General features: G+C 43.1%; 3 protein-coding genes across 3 annotated transcripts in view; all 3 read left to right on the forward strand.

Annotated features, from left to right (window-relative positions):
- The first annotated feature begins 82 nt into the window (after positions 1-82).
- RCAN2 (regulator of calcineurin 2) lies at positions 83-9,654 on the forward strand. The gene is made up of 4 exons (XM_033145339.1): positions 83-221; positions 2,648-2,678; positions 7,568-7,734; positions 9,334-9,654. The coding sequence occupies exons 1-4, from the start codon at positions 98-100 to the stop codon at positions 9,492-9,494; spliced, it is 483 nt and encodes a 160-aa protein (XP_033001230.1). The 5' UTR covers positions 83-97; the 3' UTR covers positions 9,495-9,654.
- Positions 9,655-12,817: 3,163 nt separating this feature from the next.
- On the forward strand, positions 12,818-18,274 carry ENPP5 (ectonucleotide pyrophosphatase/phosphodiesterase family member 5). Its single transcript, XM_033145340.1, is given in 7 exon segments — positions 12,818-13,175; positions 13,178-13,243; positions 15,168-15,318; positions 17,226-17,235; positions 17,680-17,848; positions 17,851-17,925; positions 17,928-18,274. Coding segments are annotated over 7 exon segments (969 nt in total). The 3' UTR covers positions 18,068-18,274.
- Positions 18,275-22,589: 4,315 nt separating this feature from the next.
- The window catches only part of CLIC5 (chloride intracellular channel 5), a 52,087-nt gene continuing 51,425 nt past the window's right edge, over positions 22,590-23,251 (forward strand). The window contains exon 1 of the mRNA XM_033145587.1: positions 22,590-23,203. Within this exon, the coding sequence (XP_033001478.1) occupies positions 22,748-23,203 (456 nt within the window). The 5' untranslated portion in view covers positions 22,590-22,747. The remainder of the gene's footprint in view (positions 23,204-23,251) is intronic.

Here is a 23,251-nt window from a genome sequence, read left to right on the forward strand (position 1 = left end):
GCCTTCAGCCTGGAGGAGCATCCGGAGCAATTAGGAGGCACAATTCAGAGCTCTGAGGCTACAAGCTCCTTACGGACTGACACCAGGGGGAGGGGGGATGCCAGCCCATGGCATGGACTGTGATGCCGCCTCTCTGGCTGCCTGCGCTCTGGATGTTGAAGTTTTTACCAGCCAAGATGTTAAGGTACGGACCTGCACCTTTGGAGGAGAGGGGACTGAGGGCAACAGGAGTTATTGAAGGACTGCAATAAAGCAGATAAGATGCTGGCATTCTAAGCACAACAACTGGAGCACATAGGTCTGTTTATATGAAGAGAATGCGGGGCTATTCCTTAGTAGGAGCTTTTAAAAACATAGCTTTTGAATTACCTTTGTGATAGTAACAAAAAAAGTTTGCATCTTAATGGAAAGCTGATTACTTAGCAAAATGTCCTTGTTCTTTTACCAGTCTGTTAGCATAAACAAAATTATCTTTGGTTGCTCTGCATTTTTTGGACAGCATGATAAGGAAATGAATAGTAGATGCCATGTGAGCCCATGAGAGTGGGTTCTCTGGATTTTCTTCCAGTATGCCAACTGTTCTAAGTGCCTGCTGGAGCACTCACTTGGAAAAACACATAACTTTGACTAAAAATTATCAATACTTTTGCATTGTAAAAGGCTAGGTTTTCTGTTTAACCCTGGCGATTGCACCATGATGAAATTAAATATAATTTCCCTTTTTTTCTTGAGCGGCCAAAAAAGCAATCCTAAAAATAAAGATCAATTTTGTGAAAAGGTAGAATTTTAAAAGGCAGTGAGATAAGCCTTCATTTAAAGAATAGTTGCAAATGGCATAATTTGGACTGGTGAAGCATCCTGGTTGTTTGCTCTCCCTGATGCAGTGAGAGAGGGGACACAGGGCTGAGGGCGTGAGTGAGTGTGGCAGCCCCAGGGTAGGTGGGCTTGTTCATGGAGGAAGTAGACCACTGTGGGGTATCTTGTGGTTTTTACTATTTTATATTATTTTGAAGATTGTTACTGTATTTATTGTACTTTATTGCACCCTTCTTTGAATTGATATACTGTTCACCTCTTTGGGTAAGTATGTCAATGAACCATAGTGTAGCATATGTTGTGCCCCACACCCCAAATTTTGTGATGGAAGAAGAGGCAAAAAGCACCTATGGGTGCTGCACAGCACAGGGAGTGTGTAAGTCAGTCTTTAATATTTTCACCATAGTGTACAACAGAGGATAAAAACAATTAACAATAATTGCAAAAAACTGTATTCAAAAATCTTATGTACTTTTCACATTATGCACAACACAAGTAGAAATTTGGCTTAAACTTTGGCAGCTGCCAAAGTAAACCTTACTGCAGCTAAATTTAAAAGAGCTGCTCGGTTACAAGATGCCACAGCAGAGGAATCATGAAGTTTAGAATCTGTCTCTTTAAAACTTTCCAGTTGAATCTGAGCTGCAATTCTGAGACTAGTAGCAAGCAGAGCCCGAGTTCCTTTAGGACCAGCCAAACTCCAAGGCAGGGGTGGGCCAATGTGGCCCCCTCCAGGTGCTGCAGGACTCCCACTCCCATCAACCCCAGCCAGGGATGATGGGAATTATCCAACAACATCTGGAAGGAGGCACATTGGTTGCCCCTGTTCCAGGGCATGTGCAGAGTTCAAGCTGAATTAAGTGTCTCACTAACACACAATAACACACACCTTAAGATGACTGCCTCACACACTGTTTCTCTAAAGAATCTCAGAAGAGAGAGTGAAAACAATGTGGGCTGAAGCATTGGATGGCATCCCCCCCCCCCCGTCCACCCACCCACCCACATCACATCCACACATCCATTCCATTCTCTCTCTCCCCCCCCCCCCCACTTTCCTTTCTCTCTCCTTTTGCCTGGAACATCAAGCCTGGCGAATGGCTTCCCCCACAGCCTGGAGCAGCTGTGTTGCTGGCCCCTTCTGAGCATGCTCCGGACTGTGCTATGCAGATACAACCCCTCACAGAGACACATCTGTCTGACATGAGAGTAGGGTGGGCTGCCTCCAGGTGTTTTTTGACAATGTATTAAACTGTGATGAGAAGGCAAGTTTGACACATTAGAAAGCTTTGTTTTGTGGTAGTCCACTGTATCACGTTTTTTTACTGCATTAGTTGATTGTGGCTTGCTCTTCCCTTGGCTTCAGTTGAGTCTCGGATGGATGGACCGCTGGAGAAGGGATATTTTATTTCCCCCTTGTTACTTACTGATTGTTTTTTGGCGTTTGTATTGATCATTAACTGTATTGATTATTCTTTCATAGCATTTGCCTTTTGCTACAGTATCTGTTTCTGTATGGTGCTTTGGGCTTATTTTGGGATAGACAAGCAGAAACAGTGATAATATCTGGCTCTGCAAGTTTGTACAGGTTCTTTGGTGCTCTGTAATTCTTCGGTTGTGGGATTGCCTCCATTTACATTGTGTCCATTTTACTGCTTCAGTCAGCAGAATTGGCACTACCGCAGGTGCTACATAATCCCCATTGCACATTTGTAAATACTCAATCATTTAGTGAGGCAGCACCCATGCTGGAGCTCCCTGCCTTTTGACACCAAGCAGGCTCACTCCCTGTTCTCTTTTTGGTACCTGCTTAAAAAACATTCTTCTTTAGACAAGTCTAATCAGATGCTTAGAAAATTGAGGTAATTTTCATCAGTTTTAATATTTTAACTTTTGTATATTTTAAATTATGTTTGTGAATATTTCTTGATTTTACTGTTTTATCTTTTGTAAACTGCTTTGAGGTCTTCTGCAATCAAGTGATGTATAAATGTTATGAAATAAATAATAAAATAAAGGCGATAAACACGATAGATAGATGATAGATAGATAGATAGATAGATAGATAGATAGATAGATAATAAGTACAATGCAGCCAATAGATTGCTTTCCATGAAAGGCTCGATTTTTCACAATAAACAGGCCAGACTCTGCTTCCCTGTTTCCAAATCTTGTATCCAGCCAGAGAGGAAGTGTCTTCTTCACTATTTAGAAATTATCACTGTTCTTCTTCTTCGTGATAACAACAACAACAACAATTTAAAATAAATAAATGCCTGAGGTAGGAAATGAGAATGAGCCACTTTCATTTTGGCCAGCCTTTCTTCTAATGTAATGTCTGCATTGTCTTGAGGGCCTCCACCCATTAATATAAATGGCACCACAATTAATGTGCCTGTAGTTGAAGGCTTGCTTTGTTGTTAATTTGATATATTTATTCTGAATTTTAGCTCCATATCAAGGTTTAATTTTCTTTGCAATGTGTGGGGCAAAAGAGCTTGTGACCTCTGTAAAGGCAATACATGACTGCACAAGAAACTATGGAAAATTTAATTGATCTGATCTGATCAATACCCTAATCTTTTGTTCTGTTTACACCACAATCAGCCCTGCTGGGACATGGAAACACTTGCCATATAAAGCTTATTTGTTGCTGAAGAAGCCTAATTTTTATTCCTGTTGTTCTGTGTGTACGCATTCACTTCAAGTGGTATGTATAACGACGTTTATTTTGTGGCCTTTTTCATCTATTTTGGAGTGGCATTACTGCAGAATTACCTCTTTGTTTGACTTTTGCTTCGTGGCAACCTCACCTGTATCTTTTGGAGTGGCGCAACTACAGAGCCATCGCCAACCAGTACGACCTGCATCACACCCCTCTGTGGCAATGGGACCTTGATCTGTAAATTGTGGATCCCATGATACTTATGGATTCATGTTGAAGGCATATATTTACAGTTGAATGGTTGTGCCAATCTATTATTATGTTTGAGATTTATATTACATTTGTTTATTTGTGCATTTGATAATTGTGATTATTCATCAGCCGGTTACGACCTTTGTGTGTTTGGCACAATAGTAGATTGGCAACAGAGTCTCATATAATCTGTGAGGGGCATGGTGTGTGTGTGTGTGCGCGCACATGCAACCTTACTCTTTCACATTCTACCCCTGACAACCAATTTGAATATGAACACGTGAGACCACACATAATCAGGTCAAGGAACTGGCTACACTCACTTACCCAGCAGTGGGCCTTGTTGGATTCAGTAGGCCTTACTTCTGAGTAGGCATGTTTTGGGTTGCATCCTTAAGAGTGCGCTCCATTGGACTTGGCATGCATGTACAAGATTGCTCTCTGTATACACCTTTGAACAACTGAAACTTGCAGGTTTCCTGTGAGTGCAATGCACAGCGTTGCTGGGTGCTTGCTTGGGGTGCTCAATGGAATGTTTAGCACAAGCATATTGAATCATACCTAGAATATTCTATTGGTGTCTTAATAAATTTTGACTTGCAGAAATGAAGTTGTAGAACAATATGAAGCAGCTTTTTCATATACACCTTATTCAGATTTTGTTCCATAGAAAAACAACATCAACAATAACAACCAAGAGTGATGAGGTACATATTTTTGCTTATGTTGTAAATTAACTAGTATCTATGTTAATCACAATGTTTTTCATTACATTCCAAGTATTTTGAAGAGTTCAAGAGTGTCAGTAGTAAGGCTGCAGGAGTACAGTCATTGCAGTTCATGCTGTAGAAACTCTCCTACATAAGATTTCAACATAATGTAGCTGTATAACTGAGGTAAATAAAGTGCACTATTGCATAAATGTTTTCAGTATCTTACAAGTAATTCTTATTTAAAGAAAGGGTTTTAAAAATCCCTTCAATCCCTACTAAGGTTAAGAAGGTTTAATTTTCTCTATAGTAGAGTCAAGCATGCACACCTATCTTTTAATAAGCATTTCACCTCCAGAGCCTTGAAAAATATTTATTAAATGAACGTTTCACACACAGAAACCTTGACACAACTGAGGGTGATGGTTAAAATTATAGTTAAACACACAACCTAGTGACTGCTAGAAGTCTATCACCTATTTCCCATCTCTTCAGATACCAACTGTAACAGAAATCATTTTTATCATAATTTATCTCTGGTGGAGAACTGTTTCTGGTGTAGGGAGTGCACCAAAAGTGCACCAAGGGAGCGCAATGTGTTGGATCGTACTGCTTTCAGTCAATGTTCATTATTGTGCTTTATATTTCTAGGTTTATATTGTACTGTTTTATTTTTCATGTTCTAAACAGTTCATGGGCATATTGGCTGAAGAGGGAGGGAAAAGAAATAATAAATGAATTATTTTATCGTTTATTATTATGAAATTACTCTTGCATAATGCTATGCTGACTTAACTAGAATCACATGTCAGTGTATCTTCAAGACCACAGTAGGACTTAATCTTAATCCAATACCTTCCAGCTGCCATAACTGGAGTATAGGATAACCAAAGAAAATCCTAGGCTCCTGTTTACATTCAGGACAGAGACAGGGGGAAATGATGGACAGATAAGGGAGGTGGTTGGAAGGGGTCAGACGTGTAGAAAGCAGTAAAAAAGGACAGTGGGGCAAACCGGAAAACATCTCACTACTACATTTCTCAGCTTCCAGGGAAACTTATCACAAAATGTGGGGGTTTTCCATTCCTCCCACACACAGATTTTATGCAATGAAGTTCTGAAAAGTGGGTCCACTTAATGGTCATTGGGTGCCAACGAACTCAGCTGGTAGCAGCCCAGCAAAATTCAGTATCAATGATATTCTGAAAATGGCAGTATATATTGCTAGCACTTATTGCCAAAGCGCTGTCTTCTCCTCTTTAGTGAGACTCTTTCTTTCATCCACGTAAAGGTCAGGAGTTGTGAGATCGGACTTCCGGCGGCGACGCAATCGCCGGGTGGTCGAGGGCTGCTTCGGGTCCGAAGCGCCCTGTCCATCCCGGGGGTTAGGAGCCCCGCTACCGCAAAGCGGGGCTCCGGTTGGGGTGCGGGAAGAGCGTCCCGCACCCTGGGCTCCCCGGCAGCGCCCGCGGAGGCTCCGAACCCTTCCCTCGCTCCCCCTGTAAAGGGGGAGTGGGGGTGAAGGGACAACGGAGCCGGGCTTCGGGGACATGCCCCAACCGGGATGCAAATGCGGCGACAAAGCCCGCGGTGAGCGTCTAAGTTCTACCTTTGAAGAATGGAGCTAAAGGAACCCGGTGGTCGTGAGTAAAGAATCTGATTAGAAATCGTGCTTTTGGAACGATCCGGGGGGGAAGGAGAAAGGCAGCCTGCCTCCCTCCCTTCGAGCTTAAGAATCTAACCAATTTGAGTGATTACTGCTACAGAACTGGCTACAATGTATTTAAAATTGACACATGAGACTGGCAAACTCTTTTTTCGGGAAGCTAACTAGAGGAAAATATTTCCATTTAAAGTTGCGGTATTTGCGCTCCAGCTCAGGAAAATGGCGACGAACAAAGAGGGGAGCAGAAATATGACACCCACTTCCTCCTCCTCTGCCAGTATGCTGGGTTTCGTCCTTGAACTGGTATTGAACTCTGGACTAACGGATGAACAGAGACTCACTGCCTTGAAGGTGGAACTGCTTTGTAGAAAAGTCAAAGTCTTGTGTGGGGGTCTGAAATGGAACCAACTGCCCACAGAGGAGGCTTTTAAAACTTTTGACACTTTGGAAGAAAGCCTTGCCAAGGAGCTGAGAGGGTGGATGGAAAGATGGAGAGAAATGAGTGAGCTACTTCGGAGAAGAAATTCGCTTTTTGGGGGTGGCAGCCCCAAGGCGACGTCAAGATTTCTTATATCCAGTCCCCGAGGTGTGAGCTCGGGGGCCAGGGACAGAGAATTAAGGTATTTACAAGAAGAAAAGGAATGTTACAAAGAACCGAAGAAGCTGAGAGATGATGAGATGGACACCTCTGAACTCGTGGCAAGGAGAGGTTTGGACTGTGCCTGGATCTGTGGACGTTTGGAGAGGGAAGCTACATGGGAGTTCAATGCTGATGCCACCAGGAGAAGAATAATGGACAGAGGGGGTGTGGGGTGAAGCATTAAGTAAAACTTAAAGTAGCCTGATATGGTAAATTGAAATCGGAGGGTGAATACTGTCAACAATATTTTGTTATATTTTTTATTTGAACATGAAAGGAGATATTTCAAGTTTTTATGTTATTAGCAGCAATCTTAAGGATAGAAGAGATAGATTTGATGCGAATGATTTGCGAAGATCTGTGAGGTGGAGTATAAGTAAAGTGAATTCAAGTGGATTAAGTTTATGGATTAAGAGGAGCAAGATTAAGATGTAGATTAAGATAAGAAATTGATAAGAATAAATGAAGAAGAATTATGACGAGGTACTATTATGATGATGCATTCTCAGTAAAATGTTGAAGATATAATTGAATGTAACTATACAATTGAATTTAATTTCTTTTTTCTTTTTTCAGGAGAAATGGTTATAAAATAGATTAAGGATATAAATTCGAAGGTGAAAAGGCAGGGGAAGTCAATGGTCAAGATATGGAAATAGAAATTTTTTTTTTTCTTTTAGAAAGATGCAATAAGAAAACTTGACATTGTTTGTATTTGTTTTATTTGTTTTGCATTTGTTTAATTGTAGGTGTGGGTGTGGGTATATGTTGTTATAGAAAAATGCCAATAAATTCTTATAATAATAATAAAAAAAAAGGAGTTGTGAGATCGATGAGGACAAACTTCATTTGGCTCCACCCCGGCCAACAAAGCAGTTTCTTATCTCTCCTCCAGCCTCTCCTCCTGTAGGTTGGCACCCAATGAATGATGCAACACCTGCTGCTGACTATGACCTCCTTTATGCAGTTTCTAAACTGGAATCAGGTAGGTCTTCTGAAATTTCAGGTATTTGAGTTTAAGAAGAGAAGATGAACTGAGCCAATAGAGACATGAACACCTAAGTTATATCTATTGTTAAATTCACCAAAGTTCTCTTTTTAATCACTTGTGTGCAAATCGTGGGTAGGTATTGTAATAAATCTATATGGATAGCTTCAGTTTCAGCTTGAGGACATTTTCAGTGTGTTCCAAGGACATGAGTTCTCCTACTTCTTCTTCTGAGAGTAGTTCTGAAACTGAAACATGTACAGCATCACAGAACTTAATACCTGCATTTCATGAGTTTTTCTTATCTAAATGAAAAAAAGTGATGTATGGTTGCATGCTGCAGTTTTCAAGGGAAGTAACCACTGACCGTATTTCTCTATGAGACCCTGACTTGGTCTGAGATCTACAACATTTCTACCTATATCCACATTTTTTTCACAACCAAGGACAACTAGAAAGGGGGGCTTTCTCCCAAGTAGGGTTAGGATTGCAGCTGTTAAAACAAAATAAATCTCAGTATAAAGGTACTGTATCTTGGGGGTAGATGACTATGTCCACAGACTCAGTTTGCTGTGCATGTGTGGACCTTTGTTGCAGAGCAGCAGGCGATGACCACCAGGGCCTTGGAGCTGACCAACAGTCATCTCAAATCAACTGATGCCTGCAGGCAAAATAAGCACTTGTAATTTCTCCCTTTGTATTTTATCCTGTCAACAAGCCCGTTAATGTTTTATTGCACATGAATTAGTAGATAAGAATCCCAAAATATTCTTAAATTGCAAATTTAATATGGCCACTGTGATAAAACTCATCAGGAAGATAGATTTATAGACCCTGTCTGCAAAGCTTGCTAACCAAGTTTCCTCCCATCTGCTACACTGAGAGCTGCCTTTTTCTTCTTCTGTTTGGGAATGATCTCTGCTTGTGCAGAAAGTCATACTATAAAGTACAAAGGGCAACCTAGCGTGTGTGTATTGCGCAGCAGGTACACAGAGCAGGCATCTCTCGTATTGCCCAAGCTCTCTCTCTCTCTCTCAATCTCTCTCTCTCTCTCTCCTAAAGACTTTTACAGTGAAGGAGAAAACGCACATACACGGAGCAGCACAAAGGCCACTACAACTGGTTGCCAGTTTACAGCCAAATAAGTGCATTCATGCAAAACACTCCTCCACAAACTAAACAATCACACACTGCCCCCTGGGGAGAGGTTAGGCAACAGCATGTTCAATTACAGTTTGTGTCCCAAATGGGATACTTAAACAATAGTGGCAACAATGAGTGACTTGAATCAATGTCCAAAATCCATTCATGGCATTTTTGCATTTATATCCTACCTTTTCACCTGATTCTCACCCTCCTCATTTAATCCCCAGAACAACCCTACCCTGTGAGGTAGGTTAGGCTGAGAGGCAGCAACTGATCCAAGACCACACAAAGAGCTCCATGGCTCAGTGGGGATTTGAACCCTGGTCTCCTAGGTCTTATTTCAACTGTAACCACGATGCCCTCTGTCTGTCCAGTTGAACAGTAATGTATTCTAGTGGGGCTCTATGATGCTAAATAGCATTTAGTCTAAATGTTTGTCTTTGCTTGCAGGTGAGAAATATGAGCTGCACGCAGGTACAGAGTCCACCCCAAGTGTCGTGGTGCATGTCTGTGACACGGATGCAGCAGAAGAGGGAGATCAAAACAATTCACCCAAGACCAAAATTGTTCAAACTCAACGTCCTGACATGCCACCTTCTGTGCCTAACTGATTTTCTCCAACAAGAGCACCTCTTTCTTATTCCACTTCTGTAGTCTCCCCATGTATTTTAATTTCTATTGGCTCTGTTTGTCTGGTAAAAATATATTGTGTGTTTCTGGATTTTTACCTTATTGGAATACACTCTTTGCTGCAATGAAATCTAATGAAAGGGGCTACAGTAATCATATTGCACAGCATGCAGAACAATTGGCATGGGTCAGATAATGAAAGGCTGGTGTGCTAAGTTGACTAGGCAATATTTCATAGCTCACTTGAATGTCAAGCATCGTTCAGTGAACAGTACCAGTGATTTGCAACTCAGGATCTACAAGTTACTCTTCCAAGTGAACTTCCTTTTCAAACAGGATCCCCATATGCCCTGCTTAACTACACAGCTTATGTTGACTTACAGAAGGCAATGGCTTGGCAGCCTTTTTTGTAACTTCACTATGTCCTTGCGGAGCAGGGAACAAGTAACATTCAGCCCTATCTAATCATTTCCCAGGGATGCGGGTGGGTTAAACCACAGAGCCTAGGGCTTGCCAATCAGAAGGTTGGCGGTTCGAATCCCTGTGACGGGGTGAGCTTCCTGTTGCTCAGTCCCTGCTCCTGCCAACCTAGCAGTTCGAAAGCACGTCAAAGTGCAAGTAGATAAATAGGCACCGCTCCAGTGGAAAGGTAAATGGCGTTTCTGTGCGCTGCTCTGGTCCGCCAGAAGCGGCTTAGTCATGCTGGCCACATGACCCGGAAGCTGTATGCTGGCTCCCTTGGCCAGTAAAGCGATATGAGTGCCGCAACCCAAGATTTGTCCACGACTGGACCTAATGGTCAGGGGTCCCTTTAGCTTTACCCTTTAATCATTTCCCCTTCCAATATATCTAGTCCTATCTAAACCTTCACTTTTGGGTCTAAGATGGGAGGTGCCTTCACTCAGTGAAATAACACTAAAGGATGCTATTAGAGGCAAGAAAGCTTCCGTTAGGAAAACAGAAGTCTTGTCCAAATGAGAACAAAAGAATCGCAGGTAATTGCAGATAATAAGAGATGCAACAGTAACAAGGACAAAAATGTGAGAAGCACAGCACTAAAAATATTAAGATCAACAATAAAAAACAAAACAAAAACAACCTTAGATAAATTAGAAGGAAACCAGCTGGACCTTGGATGACAAAAGTGTGCTAAGAGACAAAAAGGAGATTAATAATGTACTTATTTATTTATACAAATATTTAAAGACCACACCTTCATATAAAATATCAAAACAAAATAGAAAATTCTTTCCAGTAGCACCTTAGAGACCAACTGAGTTTGTTCTTGGTATGAGCTTTCGTGTGCATGCACACTTCTTCAGATACCTGATACCTCCTTCAGATCCCGGGTATCTGAAGAAGTGTGCATGCACACGAAAGCTCATACCAAGAACAAACTCAGTTGGTCTCTAAGGTGCTACTAGAAAGAATTTTCTATTTTGTTTCGACTATGGCAGACCAGCACGGCTACCCACCTGTAACATAAAATATCAAGTACAATCAAACATCAAATGCCGTAAAAACTAGAAAATAATTATAAAAATGACTGATTCTTCTTGAAAAAGTTTAAACAACTTAATAATTTGCTCTGTTGGCATAAAAAATATTTAAGAGATGCCCGAAAGCTAGCAGCTAAGATGGCCTGCAGAATCTCTGCTGGAAGAGTATTCCACAACCAAAGAATTGTAGAGTTGGAAGGGATCCCAGGAGTTGTCTGGTTCAACCCTCTGCAATACAGGGGCACTAAATGCTCTACTTTTAGTTGAAGCCAGTTGAGCTTCTGGGTCACAGGGGTGGGGTGGGGGTGCAATAGCAGCACTGGTTTCGGTGACTTAGCTGGGGTATATGAGTTCAGCTGGCCCTTAAGGAATCTGCCTGGCTTGTGCCCTCCCCAAAGCTACTCTGGCAGGTTAGGGTTACTTAACACTGCATTAGATGCATCTAGACCCCAGTTGTTCCGGGCTTTATATATGGGAACCTTTAGCCTGGCCTGGTTGCATATAGGCAGGCAGTACAGATGTTTTAGCAGAGGTGTTCCATATTGTTGGCTAGCTGGAGCTTCCAGGCAAGGCCAAGGTCCAGCCCCATGTAGAACACTTTGCAGTAATCCAGTCTTGAGGTTGCCAATGCACAGTCCAGATGCAGTTGTATCTGGCATATACTGTACCAGGCAAAGGTGGTAAAAGGCACTCCTAGCCAGAGTCGTCGCTTGGGCCTCTAAGAACAAAGATGTATCTGGGAGTCGTCCCGTTCCCCAAAGCTATGTACCTGCCCCTTCAGAGGGAGGACAACCCCGCCCAAATGTTGTTGTTGTTGTTGTTGTTGTTGTTATTATTATTTACTTATACCCCGCCCATCTGGCTGGGTTTCCCCAGCCACTCTGGGTGGCTTCCAACAAGAGATTAAAAATACATTAAAACATCAGATATCAAAAGCTTGAAGCTAAGAGAGAAGTCATCCAGGCACTACAAGATGGAAAAAGGTGCCATAAAGCACAGGTTCCCCCCTCCCGCGAACGTGGGTGTGCGGTGACTTCCATGGGTGTAGCCAGGATTGGGGGGGCGGGGGCGGCAGAACCTCAGATTTGTATAGATTGGGGGGGCAGCTGCTCCATGCCCCCCCCCCCGCTACGCCCATGGACACTTCCAGGCTGGGTTGAGGATCAGGTGGGGGGGGGCGCCATGGCACCCAAAATGCCTGAAAGGGGACCCCCAGCCAGGCAGGGGCCCCAGACTCTGAGCTTTCATTTACAAGAAAGAATAAAGAGAGGAGCGGGGGGGGGGGGGAGGGAGACCTGAAACACGGGACAAACTGCATCCCTAGTGGAATGTGGTGTCCCTATGTAGGAGGACGGGGGGGGGGGACACTCCATCTTCTCTGTTCAGCATCCCAGCCTTTGCACGCCTTCAAGACTGGCTGCGAACTTTCCTCCGGTTTCGTCGTTTTCGCCAGCTTCTCCGAGGGGTTTCGCCCTCCCCTCCCCTCCCCCCCGCAGGCAAGCGCAGGACGCGAACGTCCCCAGGCGAACAGGCAGCCAACGTGCCTGCGCTCCGGTGAGCCCGAGGGGCGGGGTCCTCCTTCGCCGCGCAGGCGCGCTCGGGAGCCTCCTCGGAGCGGCGGTTGGGCGAGCGGCTTCTTTCAGAGGGAAGCCGGGAGGAGGGAAGGAGGCCTCGGCTGCGGGTCTGCCTGGGGGTCGGGGGTCCCTGAGGCGAAGGGCGGGGAGGCGTCCCTCTGCCCTCCCCTGACCGCCGTGTCTCCTCCTGCTCCCTCCTGGGCGAGGGTCGGGGTTCCCCCGCGGAAGGAGATGGACGGACGGAGCTTTTCCCGGGGAAGAGGCTCGTCCCGTGTGGATCAGGGCCCAAGGCCGAGGGCGCCTCCTCCCTGGGGCCGGGAGCATGGAGGCCGACCTCCGAGGCCCACGACGCCGCTGCTCCTTTTCAGGAAAGGGAGGCCGAGCTCGGGAAGGGGCTGGCGGGCAAAGAGCTTCTTTGCCGGGAGCAGCCAGCCTGGTGAGGCGGACCCTCCCGTCACGACACGTGTCCTTAGTGATGCTGACAATAAGCTGGGCTAACTTGGGTCAGAGCTGCTGAAGAGAGCGTGCTTGTGACCGTGGAAGGGCTCCTCTCAGTCCCCAAAGGACAGAATGGTAGAAGAACTGGATCTGATGTGGATGGAGACCTGTACAGAATGATCAACTATTCGCCTGATGTAGCTGTTTTACCAGAAGAAGGTAGGAAATGACCGTGACAGAGCATCAGTATCATTTAAAAACCAGTAAGGAATGATTGGATGTAGCACTTTATCTAGAATTAAAAGAACACCTCTTAAAATATTGCACTTGGGCTAGAAGCTTAATAATAATAATATTTCATTTATAGCCTTTCAAAATGACTTGTTCAGCAGATTGCAGGGAAATTATTTTGGAACGTTATAGTAACTAGAGCATTGTCGGGATATATTGGTAAGTATTGCACTTTAAGCCCTCTTCAATATTTTCCTCGAAAATCTTAGCACTGATGTTCTTATTGCTGTGGTGGTGGCCATAATGAAGAAGCAAAACTGAACCCATACCAACTTGGAAATTGTGTGCCTGCAATTCAGCCATAATCTAGTCCTGCCTTCCCCAATGTGGAGCCCATGGGTGCCACAGCACTGCAAGGTCTTCTGCCCCTACCAGATTTTTTTTTAATTAAAAAAAATAACGCAGTTGGTGAGACTCCAACTCCCCCCCCCACACCACCACCACCTTACTTTCCCATTTGGGCCATGAGGCATTTTTAGGGAATTGAGGTGGCAGGCAGCTGAAGGCTACTAGCACTTTGCTTTGAAGCATGTCCATCTGACTGCAACAAGTGTCCCCTGCCCCTGCCCCTGCCCCCCTGTAACAAATTAAATAGTGACACTCCCTGCCCCCACCTGTGTTTCATAAGCTTTGCAAAGTGTGGAGGGTAGCTGGTGCCACTGACTTGCTCAGGCTGGGAAATAAGAGTGCATTTGCATGTGTCGTCCTTGCAGGATGTGTCGCCTGCAGAAGGCAGCTGGCTCCATTCAGTGAAGAGTGTGCACTTGTAATGCACTCTGCGCTCTTTACCTTTCCCAGCCTAAGCTTAATCCTAAACTTACCCTAAACTTAACCTTGAGCATGACTTCCATTTCAAAACAGAAGTAGGGCAGTGCTGGAACACTGTGCACGAAGTGGGCCATCTTTTCCAGTCAGTGTTTTGTTTTTTGTTGTGAAGGGAGCAAAAGTTTTCTTCCATTCTGAATTGGTGACTGAGGAGCAGGCTGACTGGTGAACATGGTAGGCTTGGTCCCTTTAAAGACCAGCTGCCCTTTTATCAGACACCAGAAATTGGTCATGCAAGTGAGTGGTGATGGAGTAATGAAGGGAAGGAAGGTTGCTTCTGGCACATACTAGGCACCTAGGGGGGGGGGGGGGTGATGAGCTAGTCTAGACTGGGCTCTGGCACCTGGAAGGATTTCTACCCCTCCCCCAACTAACAGCACTTCTTCCTGTCTCCCCATGTGTACGCTTTATACTGGTTGGGGACCCTTGAACTAGTCCATTATTTATTACTACCTGAGAAATACTCACCTAAGGAACTGGTGCAGCATGTAAATGCTGCATACACACGGGCCTGTGTTCATGTAAAGAACCTTACATATGATGTGTGATTTTTGCTCATCTGTTGTCTTGTTTAAATTCATCTTGAGTTGCGGTTGGTATACTCATACCATGAACTGGGCTTACATATTATGTTTATTTTAACACTTTGCTTTATACCATAAAGCTGCTTAACACTTTATGCATCTGATGAAGTGAGCATTACAGGGCAAAACTATATAGGTCCACTTGGAAAAAAAGCCACATTGGTGGTGTTTACTTCCAGGTAAGTGCATGTAGACTTGGACTATGAAAGTGTTACAAGACTATGCATGTATGATTGCAATGGTTGTCAAGTTAGACTGCTTAAAAGCCTATTGAAATCTGGGAGTACAGCAAGCAACTGACCACAATCTTGCAGTAGGTGGATTTGTTAGATTTATCTATTAGCTACACATTTCTTGACCACCAGCTTCTTCCTTGTGCATGTAAACCAAACAATTTTTCAGGATCCTGCTATTAAAGCCTTCTTTTTGGATTTTATCTGAAGGGAAATATGCTGAAGTATAAAATGCATTAGCGAATGTTCATCCTCACATGAGTGTCTATAAGGAGGAGGATATCCCAAGTAGACTGCATTACCAACACAGCTGTAGAATTCAACCCATTTTAGCAGTTACTGATGAAGGATGGGAAATCTTGCAAATCTGAATCTGTATGTAAGTATGCTTTCATTCACCTTTGAACCATAACACTGCTTTGTTTTTTTTAAAAAAACAAACTCACAATTGAAAACCAGTATAATTCAGTAACTATAGTTTGTTGTACTTAGCCAGAGTTAGGATATTCCACTTTACCCTACAGCAGTGTTTTTCAACCACTGTTCCGTGGCACACTAGTGTGCCGCGAGATGTTGCCTGGTGTGCCGTGGGAAAAATTGAAAAATTACTTTATATATAGTCAATATAGGCACAGAGTTAATTTTTTTTAACATTTTCTAATGGTGGTGTGCCTCGTGATTTTTTTCATGAAACAAGTGTGCCTTTGCCCAAAAAAGGTTGAAAAACACTGCCCTACAGTGTTACAGAAGTACTGTTTTTGGGGGACGGGGCGGGCTGGTGTGGACGACTCCCTGGTCCTCAATGGAGTAACTGTGCCCCTGAAGGACCAGATGCGCAGGCTGAGAGTCATTTTGGACTCACAGATGCCCATGGAAGCGCAGGTCAGTTCTGTGTTCAGGGCAACTGTCTACCAGCTCCATCTGGTATGCAGGCCGAGACCCTCCCTGCCCGCAGAATGTCTCGTCAGAGTGGTGCATGCTCTAGTTATCTCCCGCTTGGACTACTGCAATGCGCTCTACGTGGGGCTACCTTTGAAGGTGACCCGGAAACTACAACTAATCCAGAATGTGGCAGCTAGACTGGTGACTGGGAGTGGCCGTTGAGACCATATAACACCGGTCCTGAAAGACCTACATTGGTTCCCAGTACATTTCCAAGCACAATTCTGTTGGTGCTGACCTTTAAAGCCCTATACAGCCTCGGCCCAGAATACCTGAAGGAGCATCTCCACCCCCATTGTTAGCTCAGACACAGAGGTCCAGCTCCAAGGACCTTCTGGTGGTTCCCTCACTGCGAGAAGTGAGGTTACAGGGAACCAGGCAGAGGGCCTTCTCGGTAGTGGCACCCGCCCTGTGGAACGCCCTCCCATCAGATGTCAAGGAAATAAACAACTATCTGACGCTTAGAAGACATCTGAAGGCAGCCCTGTTCAGGGAAGTTTTTAATGTTTGCTATTTTATTGTGTTTTTAATATTCTGTTGGGAGTCGCCCAGAGTGGCTTGGGAGGCCCAGTCAGATGGGCAGGGTATAAGTAAAAAATTATTGTTGTTGTTGCTATTATTACTGTGAAGGTAAAGAAATCCTACTCACAGGCTTCCCATGGACATCGGGTTGTCCACTGAGAACTAGATCAGCCTTTGGCTTGATCCAGGAGTGGTTCTTTGTAAATGGAGTAAGCATTCTAAAGCATGTTTTACATGGGAAAGTGCTCTAGAAACCATTATAGAAATAAACTTGGCTGCAAGGTTTTCAAAACCTTAAGTCTTATTGAGACCATTGCATACAAGGCAGTCTTCAAATATGGATCACCTTTAAAATGAGCGTAGCTTTTTACAATGGTCCAAAAACAAGGAAATTACTTTAGAGCGAAGTCCCATGTCTTTCTGCCAGAATGTACCTCAATACTAGAATTATTCATCCTTCCATTCCCCTGCTAATAATGTAACATTGCAGTAAATTAATGTTCAGAAATGAACTCTGAGAACATGGGACTCTGACTGCAAATGAGATCTTTGGTTATCAACTTGCTAATGTTTCATTAAAAAGCAAAGTGCCAAGATACACACCGGGCAACTATGGTGATAATGTCCAAATAAGCTCTTAGAAGGCTTCTGTTGCTTTGCAATGCCTCATAATCTAATAATTCTTAGAAATGTGTTCTGTGGAGATCTAGGTAAACTACTTTTGTAGAGAAACCCAACAGTGACATTGTCTGCCTATGGACATATGTAAATTGGTAAATGTTTCACATGTATCTTGTGCCACAGGATTTTATCAGTTCAAGCTTAATAGCCACATTAAAGTCTGCTTATTGTGCCAGTTCAATAACTCCTAGTCATAGTGATACGTAGTGAGTTAGCGTGGTACAGTGGTTAGAATGGTAGACTAGGACATGTGGAGACCACGGTTCAAATTCCTTCTCAGCCATGGATCTCACTGGGTGTCCCTGGGCCAGTTACAGTTCTCAATCTAACCTACCTCACAGGGTTGTTGTGAGGATAAAGTGGGGAGAAATGGAACCATGTACTTGGTGGGTTATAATAAATAACTAAATAATAAAATCTTGATGTCTGAGAAGTTTGGAGACTAAAAACCCAAACTTATCTACAGAAGTATATCTGTTATTACTGATATAACCGAGGTCATATGACTGCATGTTCCAGCAGTTGTTGTTTTTCTGGGAAAGAGGTCTAAAGAGTCTAATAGTTTCCTGAAACATAGCTGTATACATATGAATGTCAAAAGATGGCAGTAAATGAGAATTTGTTTCTTCTTTTTCTAGTGAGTAACCATGGATGCGACAATGTGCTACCAGATATGCAGCCTATCTTCTTAGCCCATGGGCCTGCCTTTAGAAAGAACCTCACCAAGCAAGCTATGAATTTCACAGATTATATCCCCTTTTGTGTCATCCATTGGATATTACTCCACTGCCCAACAACAGGTCGCTTGACAATGTGAAGGATCTCAACATATAAACTATCAGCAAGAATCATATGCCTGTTTTATTGGAGTTTTTCTTGGCAGCATACCTGTCTTTGTCTTTCCTCTGTTGTTCATAAAACATTTAACTCAGTCACATGCCAGGTCTGTGGGTACAAAATGCTGAAATACCTGAGCCATTGCTTCAGACTTAATGCTTTCTTAAAATAAAGGCACTGTTCATAGGAAGCCTTCTTAGAAATTGTGTATGTGTATGAACAAGAGCAATACCATGTGAAATCTCCTGTTCAACTAGGATAGACAAAAACTTTTATAGAGAAACATGGAAGGCTAAGTCACTGGAAATCTGAGAAGGAAATAATCTTAAATACACTTTAAGGTTCCAGTCTTCTAACTTACTCAAATAATTAATTTTATAACTCGCAGTTCTGCAAGTTGTAAAAAGTGGAATGCACATGTTCTATATCATGCATGCACAGATTGGTTTAAATTGCTATGTATAAGAATTTTTATTTTTAAAAATTCTCTTACAGAATGTTATGTGTTGAGCTGTGTAGCAATTGCATATGCTTTAATAAGATTAAATGAAAATAAAGGCAAGCTCTATGTTAAGTTATTGAAGAAATGTGACAGCTTAATTTAATATAAGCAGCAAATTTTCTATTTACTGATTCAAAATTACTTTTTAACAATCCTCTTCCTAGTTTATATACAGTGGACGCTCGGGTTGCAAATGCAATCTGTGCGGGAGGCGCGTTCACAACCTGTACCGCTGCATCTGCACACGTGCATGATGTAATTCGGCGCTTCCACACATGCGCAAAGCATGATTTAGTGCTTCTGCATGAGCACCGAAACCCGGAAGTAACCTGTTCCAGTACTTCTGGGTTCGGCGCATTCATATCCTGAAAATGCGCAAGCCGCAGCAAGCGCAACCCGAGGTATGACTGCAGCAGAGGAACTAGCAGTAGACTCAGCACATAGTTAAAATTTCTAGATCTACTCTGTCCTACATGGTCTCTGTGTTACAGTACATGAATAGGTGTTTTACTTTAATTTCCTTCCTGTAAAGCTTGAATGCTCACATTCTTAAAGTTATTTCCAAGAAAGCGTCTTCTGATAGTTTCTTCTTCAGTGCATGCTAAAATAAGGAAAAGTGAGTGGCAAATCATATCCATATCAGTTTGAATTTCACAATTTTTTGTGTATAGCTTTGTATATACCGGTATGTGTGTATATTTAAATGCGTTCTAGAGTCTGCTACATTTCGGTTTATGCTGCAGAAGCAGAAGCTCTCACCCTTGTTAATCTATATATTTTTCCTTTTGTCTTATGTTTTACTGGTACACTTTAATCACAGTTGCTCGGTTGCTCCTCCATTCATGTAAAGCAGGGATTTTGTCAACCCCGCCATCCTTCTGCAGCCCTCCCGAAATCCCTGGGAGCACAATTTCATGGAGCAGGTAGGCAGGTGGGCTCAGTTTTATAAACGTGAACTCTATTTCCATTCATGGAAGGAATTTTAGAACCCAAGCCAACGTTTAATGCTGGGATAGGTTTTGTTGGCATTTGTGTGTGCTTAGAGGCCAGCGTTCTAAATATAGGTCCTGCCATTTTCAAACCACATTTAGGAAAATGTACCCCTCTAAGTACTAGGGATGCGGGTGGCACTGTGGGTTAAACCACTGAGCCTAGGGCTTGCCGATCGGAAGGTCGGTGGTTCAAATCCCTACGACGGGGTGAACTCCTGTTGCTCGGTCCCAGCTCCTGCCCACCTAGCAGTTCAAAAGCACGAAGTGCAAGTAGATAAATAGGTACTGCTCCGGCGGGAAGGTAAACAGTGTTTCTGTGTGCTGCTCTGGTTCGCCAGAAACGGCTTAGTCATGCTGGCCACATGACCCGGAAGCCATATGCCGGCTCCCTTGGCCAGTAAAGCGAGATGAGCGTCGCAACCTCAGGGTTGTCCTTAACGGTCGGGGTCCCTTTACCTTTACCTTTTACCCCTCTAAGTACATAAGACCAAATGTAAGGATTAACAGTGGGCTGTTAATTAAACAATCTATTCTGAAAGGCACTTCCTGTAGCAATGATACCTGCTACTTAAGCTCTTACGAATGTGATATTTTAAAGTACCGGTAAGCATGTTATAAAACGGGAGCTGTTCTAAGCAGCTGCAGGGAAATTGACATTTAAGTTTTTCCAGTAAGGTTATGAAAATTTATACTCCCATAGGCGCTCTGTCAAGGAATTGTTATTTTTATATGGGGAGGTATTATATGTAGTGTTGTACAGCTTCCTCTGTTTATGTGATTAATTTAAACTGGGATAAATGAAGCAATTAAGTATAATAAGTCACTGCCTTGACAATTGGTACTCGAATTGCATTTATGCACAGAAACTGTAACTAATTATAAAATCCCCTCAAGAATCTTAATAAACTATTTTAAATTGCTTTTTAGTTTTAACTAAATAAGAATAAGCTAACTGGAAGTTTCATAGCTTATTCCAACTTCAGTTATGGATTTGTATATTGAGATATAGATATATAGTGAAAGTTTTTTTTGTCAAGTCGAGATGATTGATAGTTTGAAGACTGATAAATTACCCATCTTACTGATTATATATATAACCCCCCCCCCTCCACAAGGTATAAGAAACTAATCCAGCTGGGATGTCATGTACATCTACAAACATTCTCACATCCTTTGCATACTGGAATTCCTCCACTAGGACAAAACTAAAATAACAGAATCTTCTCAAAGGAGGCTTTTTGTGAGCAAGTAGGGAAGGGAATAGTTTCAAAATATATTTTGCAGTGGAGGAATAGAGCAGACTGCAACATACTGAACAGGGTCTGTCATTTGGTGTGGATTGGTGCATTGTATTTATTTAAATTATATATAACTTGCTCTTCATTGTTATTCACACTGTACCAGAGCGAGAAACATCACAAATAAAATAAAACAGTATTTCATGTAAATAGTGTTGGTACTGCTCATATCTGAGAAGGGAGAACATTCAAGAGTTGGAGGTGCCCTCTTATGAGTTGCCACATACAGTACTGTATTTTGGAGAACTGTGGCAACGTGAGACGGGCATCGTTCCCTGATGACCTCAAAGTCCTGGCAGGTGCATGAGGAAGCAGGCTGTCTTTCAGGTATCAGTCCTGAGCTGCTTAGAGCTTTTTATGTCAAAATGTGAACTATAAATGTGCTTCAGTAGTACTACTGAAGTCAGTTGGCAGTCAGTTCAGAACTTTCAACACCTGCATTGTTTGTGAGATGTGTTCTACGCCAGCTGCAGCTTCTGAGCCAGACCTTAAGGCAGCCTTGTAGAGGGAATTGTGCTGATTCAGCCATGAAATAGTAGCCAGACACTGCCTGTTCAGGGACAGCCATACGGGGAGCCACCCAAAGCTGGTGAAAGGCACTCAGCTGTGGTTTCCACCTAGACTTGCACCAGCATAGTTTTCTCAAACTCTACCCACAGTCTGCAAGGGGGGGGTGCAGTATCACAGAGACCAGTCCCCAGTTCTTGGAAAAGGGAGTAACCCACCAAGGCTCTGCCTTTTCAAGATTCAGGTTTAGCTTATTCACCGTCACCGAATCCATCACTATCCAGGCAACCAAAAAGCTGCAGAGTCTCTCCCAACTCAGGTGTTGCAGAGAAAGCTGTGTGTTATCAGAACATCTCAATTATGATTCCCTTTCACCCCACCCAGTCCTAAATGAATGTACCCCAGTCCTAATTGTTTAGGAATGTTTGTAAGAGTCCTCATGTTTGTCTTACGAACTCAGTTAATGCAGTTTTTCTTGCATACTTGTGGAAGACCCTCCCATCAGATGTCAAGGCGATAAAGAACTATGGAACTTTTAGAAGACATCTGAAGGCAGCCCTGTAGTGGGTAGTTTTTAATGTTTGATGTTTTATTATGTTGTTATATGTACTGGAAGCCACCCAGAGTGGCTGGGTATAAATAAAATTATTATTATTATTAGATGCGGGTGGCGCTGTGGGTTAAACCACAGAGCCTAGGGCTTTCTGATCAGAAGGTCGGCAGTTTGAATCCCTGCGACAGGGTGAGCTGTTGCTCAGTCCCTGCTCTTGCCAACCTAGCAGTTCGAAAGAACGTCAAAGTGCAAGTAGATAAATAGGTTCTGCTCTGTCAGGAAGGTAAACAGCATTTCTGTGCGCTGCTCTGGTTCGCCAGAAGCTGCTTAGTCATGCTGGCCACGTGACCCGGAAGCTGTACGCTGGCTCCCTGAGCCAATAAAGTGAGATGAGCACCGCAACCCCAGAGTCATCCGCAACTGGACCTAATGGTTAGGGGTCCCTTTACCTTTACTTATTTTTATTATTAGCTGAGACTGGCGTGATACTGGGTCTCTGGTGTACAAGAGATGACAAGAGAATTCATCCTATATCCAGAACAGAAAACAACCCAGCAGACATTTGCTGCTGTTGCTTTCAGTCTGCAAATGGTTAAAATGTGTGTGTGTTTTGATAGATAATAGATCAATCCCAACAAAACCAGGTGAAAATAATTACATTTTATTATTTGTCCTCCCACTTTTACAAAAAACATGGTGTAAAAATAGAACATTAAATTATTTTGAGAAGCGTGTGTAGGTACTTTGAACAGTGCAAGGGTTAAAGGGGAGCAATTCAGGAGAGTGTTGATTTAAAGCTGTCTGTAAATGATTGCTGGAAATCTGTCCCGTGTAACAATGCATTCAGAAAGTATACCACAAACATTGCTCACTCTCACTGTTTATCTGTCACGGTTGCCAAGTTGGTTCCAAGTCTCAGAGATCACAGAAGCAGCTGATTTAACTCACTGCCCAGCATGGAAAATGTGGGAAATATAGAGAATGCTAGGCTCTGTGGAATTCCAAATTCAGAGGAAGGGGAACAAGTTTATGATCAAATCAGTGAAGACCGAGCATGCCTTCCCTTTAAGGCTGTGGTAGACTGCATGGATATGAGAAGTGGAGAGAGCCTGGGAAATAGCTGTGTGGATTCTCTGTCATCTCAGTATAGCTACAATGGGAAAGAAGAACGAAATTCTTTTCGGAGAGAGATTTTTGCTCTGGAAGGTCAGCAGATGCAGCTGCTTAGGCCAACACAAAGGGACAAATGGAGCTCCTCTGCAAATAAAGCGCCTTCAACCGATCACATTCTAAAGAAGATCCAGAGCACGGCCAGAAATGCTCAACATACCATCAGGTTGCCCTGCAATAATAATTCAGAAGAAAACAACAACTTTCAGAAAGAGGACCTTCAGCTTTTCCTCATCATTAAGGTAGGTGCTTTTTCCAAGTATATACACAATTATGTGAATGAGATGAAG

The sequence above is a fragment of the Lacerta agilis genome, chromosome 3 (genome assembly GCF_009819535.1).
Source record: "Lacerta agilis isolate rLacAgi1 chromosome 3, rLacAgi1.pri, whole genome shotgun sequence".
NCBI lineage: Eukaryota > Metazoa > Chordata > Lepidosauria > Squamata > Lacertidae > Lacerta > Lacerta agilis.

Excerpts from the sequence above, each read along its gene's own strand:
- RCAN2 (XM_033145339.1), top strand. The coding sequence starts at position 98 with ATGCCAGCCCATGGCATGGACTGTGATGCCGCCTCTCTGGCTGCCTGC. Across the intron at positions 222-2,647 it reads TGGAGGAGAGGGGACTGAGG|ACAAGTCTAATCAGATGCTT; the intron begins GCAACAGGAGTT and ends ATTCTTCTTTAG. Across the intron at positions 7,735-9,333 it reads AGTTTCTAAACTGGAATCAG|GTGAGAAATATGAGCTGCAC; the intron begins GTAGGTCTTCTG and ends CTTTGCTTGCAG.